The 21,299-nt window shown below is 51.4% G+C and overlaps 1 protein-coding gene across 1 annotated transcript; it reads left to right on the top strand.

Annotated features, from left to right (window-relative positions):
• Window positions 1-17,982: 17,982 nt before the first annotated feature.
• Window positions 17,983-19,503, top strand: LOC138683627 (uncharacterized). The gene is given in 3 exon segments (XM_069775621.1): window positions 17,983-18,030; window positions 18,032-18,655; window positions 18,658-19,503. Coding segments are annotated over 3 exon segments (1,518 nt in total).
• Window positions 19,504-21,299: the final 1,796 nt, after the last annotated feature.

Raw genomic sequence — 21,299 nt, 5'->3', positions numbered from 1 at the left:
AAGGATGTTGTCACTCACCAGCATGTCCAACAAGCAATTCATCTTGTGCCTGACGCCATCAGGAAGGATGTGCGACAGCAGCTGGGTGGTAAACACCGGCCCGATGATAGTTGCAAACTTCGAAACCATCTGCTTCAGCAGCTTTATCCAGTCCAACTGGGCCAGCACAATCTCTGTCCAAAAGAAGCAACACCTCTCTCTCTCTTGCCTGTTCCCCATGCTGAGGCTGGAAAGTCTCAACACACAAAATGGGGTAGACTTTGGCCTCCTCTCCTCGGCACTGCACCTGCTGGGTGTCGTGGTTTAACCCCAGCCAGCAACTAAGCACCATGCAGCTGCTCACTTACTCCCCCCCCACCCAGTGGGATGGGGGAGAAAATCAGGAAAAGAAGTAAAACTCCTGGGTTGAGATAAGAACGGTTTAATAGAACAGAAAAGAAGAAACTAATAATGATAATGATAACACTAATAAAAGGATTGGAATGTACAAATGATGCGCAGGGCAATTGCTCACCACCCGCCAATCGACACCCAGTTAGTCCCCGAGCCACGATCCCCCACCCCCACTCCCCCCAGTTTCTATACTAGATGGGACGTCACATGGTATGGAATACACTGTTGGCCAGTTTGGGTCAGCTGCCCTGGCTGTGTCCTGTGCCAAGTTCTTGTGCCCCTCCAGCTTTCTCCCTGGCTGGGCATGAGAAGCTGAAAAATCCTTGACTTTAGACTAAATGCTACAGAGCAACAACTGAAAACATCAGTGTTATCAACATTCTTCGCATACTGAACTCAAAACCTAGCACTGTACCAGCTACCAGGAAGAAAATTAACTCTATCCCAGCTGAAACCAGAACAGTATCCACCCCTTATTCTATACCATTGACATCATGCTCAGTTCCCATACCTTTAGTTACATCCTGGTCAATCATCATCACCTTTCCATCCCTTTGAGACATATGAACAATGATATATATAGATATGTATATATGTATACACACACAGAGATATCATTCCTTTAGTTTATGGGTTATGTTCATAAAATGTTTGTTGAGTTCATTTAGTTCCTGACTCTGGGCTCCATCTGTCATACCAGTCTGTCTGGGCAGGAGGGATGGTGCAAAGTCCTCTCAGTCGGTAGAGCAGAATTGGGCTTCAGTGCGGTGTGACGAGCAGGTGACATTTGACACAGCAGGAGGATGGTGTGCACCGTTGGATTGTTGCATGCTGGAGTCAGTTCTGGTTCCATCACTACTGCGCTTTGCTCAGTTTTATCACAGTTCTTTCTTGCTTGATCTAAGTGATTCTTACTATAGTACTATGGATATAGCATATAACAATTATAGTAATGATAACATACAGTAGCAGGGTTATATAGCAACTAATATCATACAGGTTAATTCTGGCTATTTTCACCTAAAATCAAATCCCCTTGAGGCACACATCGGACTTGCCCATCTTTTCGCATCACCCACCAAGTGCACCCAGGCCCTTGAGCAAAAGCAATCCCACGAATGGGTTTACCTTTGCCTGAGACAGGAGTAACCCAGACTGTTTTCCCTAACATGTTTTTCATGTGCACTACAGGGACTTTATCCCCTTCTACAGTATGTAAAAATTCTGATTGGGCAGGGCCACCCCGATCGGCAGATCCTCTGGTGTTGACTAACCAGGTGGCTTTTGCTAAATGTGTATCCCAATGTTTGGAAGTTCCACCCCCATTGCTCTCAATGTAGTCTTTAACAGTCCATTGTATCGCTCAATTTTCCCAGAGGCTGGTGCATGATAGGGGATATGATACACCCACTCAATGCCATGCTCTTTGGCCCAGGTGTCTATGAGGTTGTTTCGGAAATGAGTCCCGTTGTATGACTCGATTCTTTCTGGGGTGCCATGTCGCCACAAGACCTGCTTCTCAAGGCCCAGGATAGTGTTCCGGGCAGTGGCATGGGGTACAGAATATGTTTCCAGCCATCCGATGGTTGCTTCCACCATTGTAAGCACATAGCGCTTGCCTTGGCGAGTTTGTGGGAGTGTGATATAGTCAATCTGCCAGGCTTCCCCATATTTATATTTCAGCCATCGCCCTCCATACCACAGGGGCTTTAGCCACTTGGCTTGCTTAATTGCAGCACATGTTTCACATTCATGGATAACCTGTGCGATAGTGTCCATGGTCAGGTCCACCCCTCGATCTCGAGCCCATCTATATGTCGCATCTCTTCCCTGATGGCCTGAGGTATCGTGGGTCCATCGAGCCATAAATAGCTCACCCTTATGTTGCCAGTCCAGGTCCACCTGAGCCACTTCAATCTTGGCAGCCTGATCCACCTGTTGGTTGTTTCGATGTTCTTCAGTGGCCCAACCCTTGGGTACGTGAGCATCTACATGACGTACTTTTACAACCAGATTCTCTAGCCAGGACGCAATATCTTGCCACAGCGTGGCAGCCCAAATGGGTTTACCTCTGCGCTGCCAGTTGCTCTGCTTCCATTGCTGTAACCACCCCCACAGGGCATTTGCCACCATCCATGAGTCAGTATAGAGATAGAGCACTGGCCACTTTTCTCTTTCAGCAATATCTAACGCTAGCTGGATGGCTTTCACCTCTGCAAACTGACTCGATTCACCTTCTCCTTCAGCAGTTTCTGCAACTTGTCGTGTAGGACTCCATATAGCAGCTTTCCACCTTCGATGCTTTCCCACAATGCGACAGGACCTGTCAGTGAACAGGGCATATTGCCTCTCATTTTCTGGCAGTTTATTATACAGCGGGGCGTCTTCAGCATGCATCACTTCCTCCTCTGGCGACATTCCAAAATCTTTGCCTTCTGGCTAGTCTGTGATCACTTCTAAAATTCCTGGGCGACTGGGGTTTCCTATGCGAGCCCGTTGTGTGATCAGTGCAATCCACTTACTCCACGTGGCATCAGTTGCATGATGTGTAGAGGAGACCCTCCCTTTGAACATCCAGCCCAGCACTGGCAGTCGGGGTGCTAAGAAGAGCTGTGTCTCAGTACCAGCCACTTCTGAGGCAGCTCGAACTCCTTCATATGCTGCCAATATCTCTTTTTCAGTTGGAGTATAGTGAGCCTCGGATCCTCGATATCCTCGACTCCAGAACCCCAGGGGTCGGCCTCGGGTCTCCCCAGGTGCTTTCTGCCAGAGGCTCCAGGTAGGGCCATTCTCTCCGGCTGCAGTGTAGAGCACATTTTTAACATCTTGTCCTGTCTGGACTGGTCCAAGGGCTACTGCACTGCATGAACAATCTCCCGTTTAATTTGTTCAAAGGCTTGTTGTTGCTCAGGGCTTGATAGGCATGGGCCAGGCCCCAGCACGTTGCAGTGATTTGTATCTCTCTGGAGCTGCCGGGGTGACAGCATACCTTTTCCAAATATTTTACTAGTTCTTCTGGATCCTGCACTTGTTCAGGGGTGAATTTCCAAAACATTGGAGGTGCCCACTTTTCTAGGTACTTGCCCATACTACCCCACACACCCTGCCACTCATAATTATCCAGGCTTGGGGCAGATCTCTGGGTGATCTTCTTAAATAGTTGTTTAACCTTAAATGAGAGCTGAACCACATTCAGAAGTATGCTAATTCCTAGCAGTAGGGCTAGGACCATGCTAGTCCCAACATTCCAGGAGTACTCAAATTTTTCAAAATTCTCAAACATCACTGTAACTGGACTGAAGGAGAAAGGAGAGGGGAAGAAAGGTACCCCACCCACAGACTGGTTTTCCATGGAGGAAAGGTAAATGGTATAATTATTAATAGTTTCCCACAGATGGCTCCTGCAGTATAAAGGTGACAATGCTGAGTGCAAATACCGGATTAATCCCACAACCAATGACTTTATCATACCATAAACCAGTGTTATACCATACATCAAAGTGAAAACCTGAATCCATCTCCCACGGATGATAAGCAGCAGAAGAGGGCCTACATACAGCAAGCAAGATGATACATAACAGAGCTTTAAAAACCAGAGCAAAAACTCTAAGAACACATAAATCAACAGAATGACCAGTGACTATTAGACCAATATAATGAATGCTTAAAACAAATTTGTTTTAACAAGCTCTGGTCAGGTTTGTCATTATCTCAACCCTTCGTGCCCCACGTTGGGCGCCAAAATGGACTGTCGTGGTTTAACCCCAGCCAGCAACTAAGCACCACGCAGCTGCTCGCTCACCCCCCCCCACACCCAGTGGGATGGGGGAGAAAATCAGGAAAAGAAGTAAAACTCCTGGGTTGAGATAAGAACGGTTTAATAGAGCAGAAAAGAAGAAACTAATAATGATAATGATAACACCAATAAAATGACAACAGTAGTAATAAAAGGATTGGAATGTACAAATGATGTGCAGGGCAATTGCTCACCACCCGCCGACCGACACCCAGTTAGTCCCCGAGCCGCGATCCCCCGCCCCCACTCCCCCCAGTTCCTAAACTAGATGGGACGTCACATGGTATGGAATACCCCTTTGGTCAGTTTGGGTCAGGTGCCCTGGTTGTGTCCTGTGCCAACTGCTTGTGCCCTGGCTGGGCATGAGAAGCTGAAAAATCCTTGACTTTAGACTCAACGCTACTGAGCAACAACTGAAAACATCAGTGTTATCAACATTCTTCGCATACTGAACTCAAAACCTAGCACTGTACCAGCTACCAGGAAGAAAATTAACTCTATCCCAGCTGAAACCAGGACACTGGGCAATCGCGATCCAGGGCAGGTGTCTTCAAAATGGCTCCGCTCCTGTTGGAATCGCAGGCCACAAGGCCTGGGGAAGAGCGAGCTGGCGTTGGGCCAAGGTGAATTATATGCCCATTAGAATGCCTAAGAAACACCAGAAACCCACATGCTCTGGAACCATTTCCCCTGTGTTTTAGCCCTCCAACCCCTGCCCCAAGAATTTAGGCCCCTCCAAACCACCAGAACTCACTAGCCCCTGCTTTGGCTGTCCCGACAGCAAGGCACGCAGGAGCCCACACCTCCGCCAGACCAAGTTCTGCACTGCTGCAAGATCTGACTCTGCCCAGATCCACAGGGGAATGACGGGGCAAGACTGTGCTGCAGAGAATGCGCCACAGCAACTCGCTAGTCAGCAGCAAAGGTGCTTACCAATCAGGCTCTCCCAGTTGTCCTCTGCTTTTTCACAGAGCGGAACAAGAGCATGTTGTTGCAAAGAAGGCAGTGCAGCAGCTCCTCGCAGTAATATGGGATCCCTGAGCTTCTTTGGATCAGGAACCTGGACAGGAGCAGACCCAGCAGTGACCACCACAAAGGAAGTAAGGTGAAACGCAGTTCAGGAGGGCGGCAAGTCACTTGGGCAATACAGGGTAGCCAGCATCTTCATCACAGCTACACCTCACCTTTGAATGGGACAGTCCTCTGCTGGCTTGGGCTTTTGAGCCCCCCTGAACCTCTGGCCTTCACTGAAGTCCATGGGAAAAGAATTGTGGACAATGGCCAAAGCACAGAGCAGCGAGCCCTGCCTTTCCTCTCCTCAGGAGCCTAGATCCTCTCTGGCAGCAGGGCAGGCCTCTGCCCCAGGGAATCTCCCCCACAGCCTGGCCACCTAGACCAAGGCCTTTTCACACCCCAGCCATGCTTGGGCTTGGGACTCTTCCTCCCTTTCCTCCCTGTGCAACCGCGAAGGGCTGACACCTCCCATGCTCTGTGTCTTGGGAGTTGCCCACCTTCAGCTCACACATGCCAGGGCAAGGCATAACAAGCAACCCACCTCCCGTACTCGCTAGAGTCAGTGATGCTTCTAGTGGCCCTGCGCTCCCTTTCCTGGGGGGCTGATTCCCTTCCGTGGTCTGCATAGGTTCAAGCCCTCAGGAAGAGCTCCCCTGACTTGAACTTACCTCACTAGATCCCTGGAGATGCTGTCCACTCTAAGGTTCTGGCTGACTTTCTGCACCACAGCTGAAGGTTTCAGCTCATCCAGATGAAGATAGGTGATTTTCTGGGACGTTGTGTTGTCTGCTGCAGCTTTGCAAAAGCCCTCTGTTCTTGCGTAGCCTGGCGCTAAGCTCATGACCATGAAGTAGGAGACATTTCAGAGCATGGGATACATGATACTCCAGGAGGCAGGGTCGATGAAATGGGCATTGTTGATGATGAATATGCCAAATTCTCCTCCAACGGTCTGAAAAAAAGCAGGATGTTCTAAGGGCAATCCAATGGAATCCCAAGTGTCTTGAAGGGGAGGAGATTTAGCCTCTGTCTCTTGAGAGGATGCTCTGAAGTCTCTCCCCAACCACTTCCCTGCTCAGAAGCTTACTGACTCTCAATTTCTTTGAGACTTTAAGGTCACACCTAACACCACCTGATCTGCAGAAGGAGGGAGCTTGGGCAAGGGAATGCAGAAGACATTGCTCCTCGTCCAGGGTACATTTGACGGGAGGAAAGTTATGGGGTGTGTTTGTGGGGCTGCGGGGGAGGGGGGGAGATGGGGGGTTCTCAGGCCCTGAAGGGCGATGACCCAGGCATGTGATCCTCCCGCCTGCTCACACTGCTGTGGTGCAGAGCCTGCAGCCAGCAGGCTTGTTTTCCTTCTCTGACCCAGGAGGAAGGAAGGAAGGAGAAATGCTCACCTTCTCTAGCACTTTTGCCCAAGCCAAGTGCAACTCCTTTTTTCTTTCAGTTCCATGCATCTCGCGAACCTTGTCCAAAACGGGAAACTGGCCAGAAAGCAGAGTCAGGGAGAAGCATCGCTCTGGGGCTAGGCACACGAACCCACCAAGCAAGACCGCAGAGCAACCTGCCTCTGCTGGCCTCAGCACCTTACCTCTCCCCAGCACAGGTGCAAGGAGCCACAGTGGGGACTTCACCTGGAGCATAAAGCAGATGCCCTCTGCTGAGGGTCACTGGCAGAGCTGGGGCTTGGGGGTGGGCTGAAGAGCTGGTTGTCTGGCTGGAGGAATCTTGGGCTGGCTGGAGCAGACCACTCGCCCAGCGGTGACCTCAGCACGAGGTCAGCACCAGCCTCTCTCCAATGCCACTTCCAAGGTGCTGAACAAGGCACCAGGCATGGCTGGATGCAGCGTGGGACATGAACTCACCCCAGAAAGGGAGCCCCCCAGGGCCCAGGAATGGGAAATGTGTGCTATGACCCCTGCGTTTCCCACCCCTGAGCTAAGGCACTCCCAGCAACTCGCCTGCACAACATCAGACCCAGAAAAGCTTACGAGAAGGCCTTCTCCAGGGCCAGAGAGGCCTCTTGCTCTCACCTCGACAAGGAAAATGTCACTGAGGAGGCAATAGCTGCTCTCTTTGATTGTCCCTTGGAGCTTTGTCTGCAGCGTGCACTGCCTGGCACTGCACGGTTCACAGTCCTGGAGGCCCAGAGCCCTGGCCATCAGCGTACGGATGGCAGAGAAGGACTGCCTCATGTTGACCTCTAGCAGTTCCATGGCAACTACCTTGCCATGCAAAAGCAAAGGGGATTGAGATCCCCAACAGTCCAAGCCTTCTAAGACAAAAGGGGTGCAGATGCCCTTGGGGGGGGCCCTTCAGCCACGCATCTCAAAGTGCTTCCCAGAGAAGGCCAAGCTTTTCACTCCTCGTACGAGAAAGGGCACAAAGGCGCAGTTGCTGCCAAGTCACTGGGAGAGCCGGGTCCAGATTCTGTGTCTCCACAGTGCTGGCCCAGGTCTCGCTACATCCCCCCTGCAGAGGAACTCATGGGGCTAAGAGCAAGTGGTGAGTTTGCCTTTGGGCTCCAGACCTTAGCAGCCTGCCTCCCAGACCGCAGGAAGGCTTTTCTGCCCCAGTGCTCCTTCTGGGAAACAGGCAGAGGGCAAGCAGGGCTTCTGAGACAGGCCACCCTGCTGTCTGTTGGGTCTGGAGTCAGATGAAAAGCACTGAGCTTGGGCTCTGTCCTGGTTTCAGCTGGGATAGAGTTAACTGTCTTCCTGGTAGCTGGTACAGTGCTATGTTTTGAGTTCAGTATGCGAAGAATGTTGATAACACTGATGTTTTCAGTTGTTGCTCAGTAGCATTTAGTCTAAAGTCAAGGATTTTTCAGCTTCTCATGCCCAGCCAGGGCACAAGCAGTTGGCACAGGACACAACCAGGGCACCTGACCCAAACTGGCCAACAGTGTATTCCATACCATGTGACGTCCCATCTAGTTTAGGAACTGGGAAGTGGGGGCGGGGAATCGCCGCTCGGGGACTAACTGGGTGTCGGTTGGCGGGTGGTGAGCAATTGCCCTGCGCATCATTTGTACATTCCAATCCTTTTATTACTACTGTTGTCATTTTATTGGTGTTATCATTATTATTATTAGTTTCTTCTTTTCTGCTCTATTAAACTGTTCTTATCTCAACCCACGAGTTTTACTTCTTTTTCCCAATTTTCTCCCCCATCCCACTGGATGGGGGGGGAGTGAGTGAGCGGCTGCGTGGTGCTTAGTTGCTGGCTGGGGTTAAACCATGACAGGCTCTTTCCTTCTATCTGTGCCTGGCCCAGAGGTGAAGGAGGAAAGGCCATGACCATGGCTCAAGAATCCACCTCCAACTCCCCAAAGATGTAGAGGCAGGAGCAGAGCACACAGGTGCTCCTAGGGGGTGTCTCCAGGAGGCTTTCTCGGGAGGCTGCAGTCCAAGGGCCAGGCACACCAGCAGAGGGGACAGAATGTTCTATGGCTGCCAGGTGATGGGCAGGGGCAGCGTCCCAAAGCTAGAGGTCAAAAACCTGTACCTGTGGCCAGCAGCCTGGCCTAAATAGGCCAGTTTGGTAAGTAAGTGGCTCTTTCCGGAGCCCATCATGCCCTCAAATGCCAGGATGTGCCTTTGTCCTAAATCCAGAGATTCAGCCAGCCCCATGCAACTCCCCGCAGTGATCCAGCACAAGACTGGAAGAGATTATGTGAGTCGCTGCAGAATCTCCTCGCTGTAGCATGAGCCACAGGGCACTTCCCGGTAGCTAAGGCAGCATCTTCAGTGTCTTTTGGCTGGGCTAGAGTGAATTTTCTTCAGTGATAGCTCCTATGGTGCTATGGTTTGGATTTGTGACCAGACATAGGTGTTGATAACATGATGTTTTAGTTATTGCTGGAGTGCTTGCACAGCGCCAAGGCCTTTTCCATTTCTCACGCCGCCCTGCCAGCGAGCAGGCTGGGGGTGCACAAGAAGCTGGGAGGGGGCACAGCCATGACAGCTGACCCCAACTGCCCAAAGGCCTATTCCATACCATATGATGTGATGCTTGGCAAGAAAAGCTGGGGGAAAGAAGGAGGAAGGGGGGGACATTTGGAGTTACGGCGTTTGTCTTCCCAAGTCACTGTTACGCATGATGCAGCCCTGCTTTCCTGGAAATGCCTAGACACCTGCCTGCTGATGGGAAGCAGGGAATGAATGCCTGATTTGGCCCTGCGTGCTTGCGCAGCTTTTGCTTTACCTATTAAGCTGTGTATATCTCAGCCCACCAGTGTTCTCACTTTTACCCTTCCGATTCTCTTCCCCATCCCACTATGGGGAGTGAGCGGCTCTGTGGGGCTGAGCTGCCTCCCGGGGTTAACCCATAAGAGGGCTCAAAACCTCCAGCAAGACACCGAGTGATTAAAGGTACCCTGTGTGTCCTGACATTTCCATGTCTACGCCCAGATGCTGCCAAGAAAGGATCTCCGAGGAGTACAAGGGGGAGAACCCACCACCAGAACTCTCCGTCAGTCTGGCAGAAGGCAATCTCTTTCCCAATCCCAAAGACAGGAATCAGTTTAGCCCCCAGGGTGTGAGCAGCTCTGTAGCTGAAAGGTACCTTCGTACCAGGTCTGGAGCACAGCAGGGAGCACCAGGCGCCTCACCCTGCTTTCCACCCCAAAGAGATCAACCAAGTAGGGGCCAAGAGAGGTGGCACTTCCTTAGGGCCGCTGCAGGCAACACCATCCCTGGCAAAAGCTTCTCCCTTCCCAGCGTGGCACTAAAAGTTACCAAGGGGAAGAAACTGGGCTTCAGAAGAGCCAGGCATTCTCCACCTACCCAGCAAGGGGGCGTACTCTGACCTCTTCTTGGTAAGACCCATGCCAAATATGCTAGAAGCAGGGGAAAAGAAAACACAAGTCAATTAGCTGGTGAGAAGCCAGGGGACATAGAGAAGCAGCCTAGCGTGGAGGGGCAGGATGTGCTCCTGGTGCACCTGCTTTTCTTTCGAGCAGCATGTTTTCCCCTGTACGCACCCCCACCCAAAGTTCAAGCTGCATGCTAGGACAGCTTCAAGCATAAAGAAGCCCAATGGCCACGGCAGGACAGGAGAACGTATCAAGAGTCCATCACCAGAGGCCAAACCAAGAGAAATTGGAGACATGTGAAAGAAGCCAGGGTGTGCTGTTGGCTAGCACATGCTGGCCAAGAAAAACAAGTGTCTTGGAAAGGAGGACTTGTGTCACTGAACGGGTTGGGATGCCAAGCATCTAGCGCCTTTGGCTCAAGTTCTCCTGTAGTTTCAAAGAGATGGCAATGTTAACATTCAAACCATCATCCAAAGAGAAGGTCAAATCCTGGCCCAGAGGAAGAGCTGAGATTTCAGCAGGAAGACATGAGGAAGAGTGTCCCTATGGTCCACGTTTCCCCATGGGAACCAGACTGGCCCAAAGCTTCCTGCTCGGAAGCAGCTGGGACAAAAACCTCCTTGGGTCATCATTACCAGGGCACGTGGTGGAGCAAGCACAGTTGAAAGCCATTTGGACAGAGCCTGCAAGGCCAGGTTGTGTCTGCCAAGACAGGAAAACCTTCCCCATCCCGGTGGCTTCACTCCCACTCTCTTAGCGGCAGGAGACAGCAGGGGAGAGAGGCAAAAAGCCTCCCACGCCAGGGCTTCCGACTTTCTCAGCCACAGGCAAGGGAGACCAGCTTGGTCTCTCTCTGCCTAATTCCGCTTTGCTGGCCAAGGCTGCACCCTTGATGCCACCATCTCTTCGTCCAGCCCTCCCAAAGGTCATTCACCTCTTCTTGGTGATCCCCACATATTGATAGACAGTGCCAGGATGACTGAGGCCTTTCATCTTTCTCTCCGGCAGCTCCTTGAAGTAGTAAGGGGGCAGCCGAGAGGAGGCATAGGTCACTGCGTCACAGGACACCAGCCCAGGGTGGTGTACCATCATCCGGGCTGCCAAATTCACCTTCTGGCCAATGACTGCCAGAGAGAGAGAGAGGGAGAGAGATCATGCATTGACATACCTGTGCGACCAGTCCCGCAGCGCCCTTCCAGGCCAATGGCTGCCTCACCTCCAGCACAGGCCAACCCCACAGTGGGATTGGCAGAGCCCAGGGGAACAACCGGCCACAGAGCCATTCTCCTGCCACGGGCCAGGACAGGCGCTGCCTGGGCCATTCCTGACCGGCTGCTGGAAAAGCCCTCTCCCAGCCCACCTTCTTCTTCCAAACTGCTATGCTTAAGCAGGCCTACACCAGCCTCCCACGCCTCAGACACACGCCTCCTACCTGTGTATTCATGCCTCAGAGGGTGGCCAGTGACTCCACAGAACACCGTCCCACTGGTAACTGCAACAGACACTGCCCTGGCACACAGGGAAACAGTGCAGCTTCAGCAGTGCCCCAGGCGCAGTCCTGCCGGCCCAGATTCATCCCTTCCTGCACCTCCCCTCAGCGTTAGCCTGGGCCACCTGCCATCCTGTCCTGCCAGCGCAGGTCTTGGGGATGTGGAGAGCTCAGGGGCGCAACATATCCGGGTTGCAAGGGACAAAGGACAGGGGTAGAGCGCATGTGGGATTTTTTGGACGCTTCCTCTGAGGCCACGTTCCCTGAGCTGCAACCTGCAGAAGGCCACAGCCCTCTCGTGAGCAAAGAGGGAGGGAAGAAGGCACCCATGACGTCACTGCCTGCAATGGCAGCAACCTGAGATCAGGTGGCTGGACCCCATCCCTGTTCATGGGCCAGTCGCCCAGAAGGGCCTGCCTCTGTCACCAAGGAGCCTCTCGCCCTTGCAAGGGCTCGTTCCAGCACGGTGGCTAGCAGGGTGTGCTTGGAGGGACTCCGCCTGGCTGCCATGGGCTAAGGCCAGGGCTCGCCTGCCACCTCTCAGGGCACTGCCTCCTTCCTGCCAGGGACAAAGGAGGGCAAGCTAGAAGACACGTCTCTTTCTGGGAAGCCCCCTTGCACTGTCCCTGCCACACACTCACTCTATTTCCATGAGCATCGTGGAGCAGGAATTGAAGATCTGAATAGCACTCTGCAAGGCATGAATGCTCTCGTAGGGTGTCGTGGTCGAGACAGATAAATGACACGTATGCATTCTTATAGTACAAGCAAAGAAGGTTTTTTTTTTTTTTAATTACTACAAGCCAGAAAATTTATACCCATTATACTTGTTACCTTGTACATATGTCTGTCCCTTATTGGTCAAAAAGTTGTCAGAAGTTGTTTTTCTCACCCCTCATTGGGTGACTTTTTCAGGTTCCTTATCACAACTGCAAATGGTCAACACATTCCTCAAACTTAGTTTCCCAGGCTTGCTTCTCATTCTTTCTTGTTCTCTCATGGGAACACTGTAATCTTGTCAAGTTCAATATCCTCCCCAGGCCCCTCGATCCAGCCGAGGTCCTCCACAGTAGGGCAGCTTTTCTCCACTGAGTCCAAACACACAGAGGAATGTGCAGCCCTGCCAAGGACAGATGCAGCACATCTTGCTACAATGCCTAAGAGGGAGCCTCTCCCTCTTGCTCACTGTCCACTCTCTCAGGGTGTGGGGAGGCGATTGCTCCCCCACACTCACTTTATCAAACAGGAGGATTTTGTTGATTTCGCCCTTGTGAGGACAGAGGATAAAATCTTCTGGGTTTGCTCATGTTGCCACCTCCAGATGCTCAGGGCAGAGCTGTCCCCTGGAAGGAGAAGGCAGCAGCAGCCACTGCCCCAGCTGATGCACACGAGGGCCAAAAGCATGAGTGCTAACTGAAAGGAGGAAGAGGGCAGAGGTGGTTCCTCTCTGGCCCCTGAAGCAGCCAGGCCCCACCTTTCCAGGCAATCCGACAACAAGGTGAAGTTGGCACTCACCTTCTCTGTCCAAGCGGTGGCTCCTTGGGTGTTGTACAAGCTTGCGTAAAGCGTCTTGGTATTCTGACCAGGATATCTGATCCATGCCTGTAACCTGAAGACACACAGCCTGAAAGCACTGCCACTGGCCTCCCCAGGAGTCCCAGGGGACAGAGCCCACCCTCCACCGTCACTGCCCAGAAAAGGGGAGAACAAGCCCACCTGGCTGGATGGGACAACAGTGCTTCCTCAGAAGCACCGGAGCTGGGCAGGCATCATCCAAGCATCCCCCAGCTGTCAACAACAGTGCCGTGACCCACAGAGGACATTGCTGGTGGGGCCAAAACCCTCCCAGGGCCTCCCGACCCCTCAAACCAAGCAAGCCCAGCCCACCGTTACCCCTGAGATGGAAGGACAAGAGCTTCAGCTGCCTGTCCACTTCCACAGCTCCAACTCTCTCCACATTCAGCTCCTCAAGCCTTCTGACACCTCTCTCCTTCATGTCCAGGTCTGGGTCCTCAAAATGGCTCTACAGGCCATCCCATCCACCTACCTTCACAGCTCTTTTGCCTGCAAGATGCCTGGTCCTGAGCCGGTGCTGCTCACAGAGCTCCCAGGAGGTGGCTGAGAGGATTACTTCGCCTGCATTCACAAGCTGTTTGGCCTCACAAACTTCATCCAGGGCCTGGACACAGATCAAGAAGTACTGCCACCTCCTGTCTTGGACTACCAGGAGGTCCATGGGCCCTGCAGAGATCCCTGGTGAGAGAGAGAGGGAGAAGCAGCACTAACACAGGGAAGATTTTGAGCTCTACAGCCCCCAGCATCTCAGCTGTTCAGAAGCTAATCTGAAGCCCAGTGGGGAGACTGGCATTATGGAAGGGGAGGGCATCCTCCATCCTACTCGGGGGCATACTGACACAGGTCCCTGAAACAGGTGTCTAGAAATAGACAATGTGTTGAGAGTACCAGGTGTCTTAGCCAGCTGCCTGCCCAGAAGCCTGCCCAGAAGCCCAGCAAACCAGGTAGGCTTGATCACTGCCTGCTCCGTTAACATGCAGGCAGGTTGTAGCTGTCTGCTTGAGAAAACATGACAGCCTGCCAAAGCCCTTCCCAGACCCGCATGCAAAGCGGTTCCCCTTTGCTCTTTGTGAGAGGCAGGGGAGAATCCAGCAGGGAAAAGGATGCAAAGCTGCCCCCACCTGAAAAAATGAAAAGATAACTACCTCCCACAGATATTTGTGCTAAAGCAGACATTCAAGGACCCTAATACTTGATCTGACACCTGCTTTACCTTTAAGCTTCCTCTGCATCTGCAAATGCACGCAAACCCAGCAGTCCTGGTCTCCCATCCCCACCCAGACTACAGCTGGCCCCTTGAATGCTCACAGGAGATGCTTTACTTTGGCACTAGCCCCAGTACGGATCCCCCCATTTCCTGCTGTTGAGAAGCACCCCATGCCACAGTGCCCGTACCTATCTTTAGTTGGATCTTCTGTCCCACGTGTGAGACGGGGAACCAAAGAAACCTTAGCAGATATAGTAGATATATGAATGTGGATAAGAATTGTTTAATAATTATCTAGCTTATAATGAAGTTAAAGAAGTTTCAATAGAGGTAGACATGGCCCAAGGGGATGAGAAGTGATGTTTAACACTTGCATTGTTGAGGCTGGCTGGGACAGGAGATAGTCCCTGATAAGAAGCAGCAGTGACTCCAAGAACCAGCCAAGACCGACCTTGTGATTTGGACAAATGCCAAGGGACAACTGAGTCTGCGCAGGGACAGAAGGTTAAGAGTTCACCGTGAAGAAGACATACAGCCTTCATCTTCACGACCACCAGACGACCACCATAAGGAGGCACTGCGCAAGCGCAGTTGAGAGGAGACTATGGAAATGACTTCCTAGAGCTAATTTTAATATGAAGAGGGGATAGGTAATGCCTATGTATAGGCATATTGCGAAACTCTATGTATATGTAACACTTGACTGTATAAATTTAAAGTGAACTGCCAAATCAGGCGCGCATGACTTTGGTGGGACTACCCCCCGTGCTGCCCAGCGCTGAATGAACATACCTACTTTACAATCTCACTGATTGTGGAGTCTGTTTTCCGCACGTCACGTGCATGTCATGACTCCCATACTTCTTTTGAATCTGCTGGCTACATTGCAGCACCAGGCTGATGGTCTTAGCCAGCTCCTGGGGTGGTGTTGTCCACAGCACCAGCACAGCATCCCCTGGGGAAAGCGAGGGAAAGGTAAAGGCTCTGCTGAGACCTGACTCTCCCGGACCTACGCTCAGTGGCAGGGACAGCAGAAACCGGCCAACGTGCTGAGGAAGATGGGCCTGTGGGAGGGCATCATCCTGGAGGACCACACCCTGGGCACCGGCACACCTCTCCTCTCCCGGGCCAGCTACAGCGGCAGACGGCCAGCTACAGCGGCAGACAGCCAGCAGCGGTGGCACCCCCTACCCCAAGCGCTCCTCTGCAGCTGCAGCACACCAGGGACTACTTCTCCCCTCGCAGCCTGGCAGCCCGAGCGCCGCCATCACCAGGGCCTCCCTGCCCCTCACCACCACCCCGACACACACCTTTGGCTGCACTTTCTAGGAGGTGTCCTCCTCTCAGTGCTTCCTTGCCCTCACCCCCAGCCCAGGGCCCTACAAGCAGGGGCAGAGTGAGGGTGAGACAAGGGGAGTCAAAAGAATCTCAGCAGACATAATAAAGGGGGGTGAAAGATGATGTTTAGTGCTTACATTGTTGAAATTCGCTGAGGTAGAGACAGTCCTTGATAAGAAGAGCTGGTCCCAAGAACCAGCCAATGAAGTAAAGACAGTCCTTGATAAGAAGCAGGAGCAGGCCCCAAGAGCCAGCTAAGACTGGTCTTGCGGCTTGGGTGAATACCAAGAAATCACTGAGCCTGCGCAAGGAAAAAGGTTACTAGCGGTGACAAAGAGGAGTCATCTATCTTCATCTCTGCGACCACCAGACGACCACCATAAAGAGGCCCTGCGCAGGCGCAGTTGGGAGGGGACTATGGAAATGACCTCTCGGAGCTAATTTTAATATGAAGCGGGGATAGGTCATGCATATGTATAGGCGTATTGTGAATATGTAATACCTGACTGTATAAACTTGAGGCGAACTGCCGAGTCGGGCGCACACGACTTTGGTGGGACTACCCCCTGTGCCGCCCAGCGCTGAATGAACATGCCTACTTTACAATCTCACTGATTGTGGAGTCTGTTTTCCGCACGTCAAGGGGGGGGCACAGCCCTTGCCAAAGCCAAACCGGAGGCAGGCAGGCCCAGGGGGAAGAGAAGCCTGAAGAAAGGGCACTGCAGGGGGGTACACATGCGGCCAGGAAGCTGGCTCAAGGTGCTGCACAGAGCCTCTTGAGAAGGAGAGCAGAGCAAATGGCCGCCACAACAGTTAAATGCTGCAGGTCAGCACACGTGGGCATCGTTGTCCTAAGTACATACCAGCAAACTTAAAGATGTCTCCTCCAAAAATCATCATCTCTGCGGACAGAGGGAAGGAAAGGAAGAGTCATGTGGACACCTTCTTCCAGAAGCCACAGAGCAAGCCCCTCTGCCCCAAGAGGAGTACCCAGGTGAGGGTGCAACGTGGGGCACAGCTCAGGAAAGCACCACTCTGGCCTGTCTCCCAGGCTCACAGGGGCCACAGCCCTGGTATGTGCACAGCAGACAGGGAGGCAGGGCTGTGAGCTGCCACCAGATCTCAGAAAGGTGGAGGCTGGAAGGGACCTCTGGGGTCCATCTGGTCCAACCCTGCTGCTCAAGCAGGGCTGCACATAGCCAGCTGCCCAGGTTGGTGGCTAAAATCATTTTTTAATAGCTCTAAGGAGGGAGACTCTACAACCTCCCTGGGCAACCTGTGCTAGCGCTCAGTCACCCTCACAGTCAAAAAGTCTTTCTTGACGTACAGAGGGAACGTCTTGTGTTTCAGTGCGTGCCTGTGGCGTGGCCTCTGCTCCTGACACTGGGCACCACTGGAAAGAGCCTGGCTCTGTCGTCGTTGCACCTTCCCTTCAGGTTTTAGACACATTAATAAAATCACCCCCAAGCTTTCTCTTCTCTAGGCTAAACAGTCCCAGCTCTCTCAGCCTTTCCTCATAGGAGAGATGCTCCAGACCCTTTGTAAGAGACTGAATTGTTATCCTGAATCATTTGCTTCAAAGATTGTTAGGTGTGAGGGACTGGGCTGTCATCTCAAGGAACTGTGAACTGCTTATCTCTAGCCCTTTGTCTCTAAGATGGCCTGTTTAAGCAGGACACTCCTCTGTCCATAAGGATGATTACCAGGCCATTGAGGCATCCAGGGGAGGAAATGGGCTGGAGCTGATCTGGTGTTGATCACACGAAGGTCCTGTGATAAACAAAACCTGCAGCGCATGACATCATCGAAATATGCCCTATAAAAACCCGTAGAGACAAGCTGTGGGGGCCTTCTTCACCACGAAAGAATTGAAGATTGAGGACCAACGGGACGCCGCTGGATCCGTGGTAGTGACCGTCCTTGCAACTCCCACCACTGACTGCTTGCCTGAGGACCAACGGGACGCCTCTGGATCCATGGAGGTGACTATCCTAGCAATCCTATCGCGACTGCTTGCTTAATTTCTACCTTTTCTTCCATTCTATCCTATCACCACCATTTTCCACTTTTGATACTTTTGATAATAAAAGCTCTTTTGACTATATGGCATTTGACCTCGTTTGTGTCTTAATCTCGCTCTTGGGATCATATCGAAACCTTCCCCAACTTTGGATCGGGACATTTAAATTGGCGTCACGGACAGGATCCCTTGAGACGAGAGTGACGTACTGTTTCCCTGTTTTAATATGTGAGACCTCTCAGGAACGTAAGGGGGGCAGGCTTGTGTTGTGCTGTGTTTGAAACTTTACGTGCTGCCTTCCTGAGACGACTGCTTCCCCACTTTGTATAAGATGAGTGATAGCAAAATTGCCCATTTGGGGAAAGAAGCTTTGTTTGATTTTTTTAGAAAAACATAAAGCGCGACCCTCTGTGCTTGGGATAGACTGGACTCAGGGAAATTGGTATAATCTGCAGAGTGTTGTTGATCGGATGGTCGCTTTACAGAAAGATGCTAGAGTGCGGTCAGGGAAAGGAAAAGCAATTGTCTGTGCCGTTCTCAGTGCCAGTCTGGCCGCAGCAGTGGAGGATAGGGATTGCCACCTCACTGCAGAATCTCAAATTATTGAATCCCTCCAAAATCTTGTTCAGTCCCTTATGGGACAAGTGGCGGGATTAAAAGCACAACTTGAAGCAGAAAAGAACCAAGTGAAACATTTGCAAATTGCTCTTAAGGAGCAGCTCCTTGCGAGTACTGTCTGTGAGGAAATTCCTCCAAGATCAGAAATTGGCTACCCCTTTAAGGACCTGCAGGCAGCAAAAGAGAGAGTGGAGAAGTTAGAGCTGCCTTCATTGCGACCTTTAGTCAAAACTGAATATATTTATGATGATGAGCAGGACCAGTTCCCCCAAGTTACAACTAAAGAGGTCCCCTATACTGCCACTGAGTTGGCAAAACTAAAAAAGGAATTTGGCCGAACCCCTAAGGAGTCAGAAACGGAGTATGTGTGGAGAGTATCGTTGTCGGGGGGGGGGACCAGATTCTGTTAAGCGAAAAGGAGGCGGAAGGGTATTGGGGACCGGGAGTGTTTTTAACTACTGGGAATCACCGTGCCCCCTGGTCTTTAACCCAACGGGCAGCCTATTGGGCGGGAGGTTTGAACCCCTTGGAGAGGGGGGAGCCCCTCGCGATTACAGGGACTGTTGATCAATTAGTGGAGAGTGTGCAAAAGGCAGCTTGTCTGCAGATGATATATGATCGAAAATTGGAGCCTAGGCAGGAGTCCCCGATGATGATGTCGGTGGATCCTGAGCGAATGACTCCCCTTATACGGGGACTCCCTGATTTTCTGAAACCGATTGGTATACAATTACAAGGAAAGATACAGGCGATGCCCCGGGGCGAGAGTGTTGCGGCTGCTTCAGAAGGATTCACGCCTGACCAGCACCGCCGCCCCCAGGATAAGAAAATGTGGACCTGGGGAGAAGTGGCTCAGGAATTAATTAATTACAGGCACAAGTATGGTCCTGTTAACCCTCCAGCCACCAAAACAGACTCCAGGGGCTTGAAGCGAGCTGAAGTAAAAATAGTTCCATGCCCTGGGAGTGATAAGAGAACACCCCTTGCTAAACCGCCGGGGGTGGGGAGAGATATCCCGAACAAACGTAATATACTGTGGGTGTGGGGATACCAGAAGGGGATCCCGCGTGACTTAATGGACGGGATGCCAACAGACAAATTGGAAAAATTGGTAACAGGGTGGCCTGATAAATCAGCAAATAGAAAAGTGGATTTTGAGAATACTACTCTTAACGCACCCTCCCTGATTGATGTATCAGAAGCAAACGCCACCCAAGAGCCGGCGGGAAACTAGATCCTTCGCCTTTCGGTGGTGTCGTGGTTTAACCCCAGCCAGCAACTAAGCACCACGCAGCCGCTCACTCACTCCCCCCCCCCATCCAGTGGGATGGGGGAGAAAATCGGGAAAAGAAGTAAAACTCCTGGGTTGAGATAAGAACGGTTTAATAGAACAGAAAAGAAGAAACTAATAATGATAATGATAACACTAATAAAATCACAACAGTAGTAATAAAAGGATTGAAATGTACAAATGATGCGCAGGGCAATTGCTCACCACCCACCGACCGACACCCAGCCAGTCCCCAAGCGGCGATTCCCTGCCCCCCACTTCCCAGTTCCTAAACTAGATGGGACGTCACATGGTATGGAATACACTGTTGGCCAGTTTGGGTCAGGTGCCCTGGCTGGGCATGAGAAGCTGAAAAATCCTTGACTATAGTCTAAACACTACTGAGCAACAACTGAAAACATCAGTGTTATCAACATTCTTCACATACTGAACTCAAAACATAGCACTGTACCAGCTACTAGGAAGACAGAAGACAGTTAACTCTATCCCAGCTGAAACCAGGATAGGTGGTGAGCGGGGGGGGGGGGGGGGGGGGGGGGGGGGGGGCGAAGGTTGGATGGTTGGATGTATATTAGACAGCTCACTGAAAATGGCCGGGGTGATTTACTAATTACAGGTATTGTGGGACCAAGACAAGTCCCGGTCACCTTTTTGGTAGATACCGGAGCTCAGATTTCAGCTATTAAAACCAAAGATGCTGCTAATTGCGGAATTACACCCTCCAAACAGCAGCTTTTTGTGGCAGATGCATTCGGCATTGTTCAGCCACAGGCATTAGCAGCGGTCAGCCTGCGTTTGCCAGGAGAAGATAGTGCCACTACAGTGACAATGGTTGTGGGGGAGTTTCCACTTAACCTTTTAGGACTCGATGTTTTAAAAGGAAAGACCTGGATTGATAACAAAAGGAGACAGTGGTCATTTGGCTCTCCCACAATAGATATTCGGCTGTTAAAAGCCGCGCCGCTGCTTCCCCCTTCAAAGCTTACAAATGTTAAGCCCTACCCGATACCCTTGGGGGCCAGAGAGGGAATAGCGCCTGTGTTAGAGGACTTAAAGGGACAGGGTATCGTGATTCCAACCCATTCTCCTTTTAACTCCCCGGTGTGGCCAGTGCGAAAACCTAATGGCAAGTGGAGATTAACTGTAGATTATCGCAGACTTAATGCAAATACCGGTCCATTGACAGCTGCGGTACCGAATATTGCTGAGTTTATAGCTACAATCCAGGAACGACCCCACCCGATTATGGCAACAGTGGATGTTAAAGATATGTTTTTTTATGGTCCCCCTGCAAACAGAAGATCAGGACCGCTTTGCATTTACTTGGGAGGGTCAGCAATTTACTTTTACCTGACTCCCACAAGGGTACAAGCATTCCCCTGCTCTAGCTCATGATGCGTTAGCGCAGGAGCTAGAACTAATTCAGACAGAGGAGGGGGTCAGTGTTTATCAATACATTGATGACAGTCTTGTAGGTGGGGATGAAACAGAAAAGGTTCAGAAAACTCAGGATAATATAATTTCTCACTTGGAAAGCTTGGGGTTGAAAATTCCACCAGAGAAAATACAAACACTCTCAAGCAAAGTGAAGTTTTTAGGAATTTGGTGGAAGGGAGGAATGACATGTATCCCCCCGACACCCTTTCCTCATTGTGTTGCCAAAAAACTTGGAATAAAGAACTTATCAACACCAATTTAGTGTAGATAAGCAGACACTTCTTTATTGACGGTTGGGTGCG

The sequence above is a fragment of the Haliaeetus albicilla genome, chromosome W, assembly GCF_947461875.1.
Source record: "Haliaeetus albicilla chromosome W, bHalAlb1.1, whole genome shotgun sequence".
NCBI lineage: Eukaryota > Metazoa > Chordata > Aves > Accipitriformes > Accipitridae > Haliaeetus > Haliaeetus albicilla.
The sequence above is the reverse complement of the archived record's forward strand: the minus strand, read 5'-3'. Positions and strand labels throughout refer to the sequence as shown.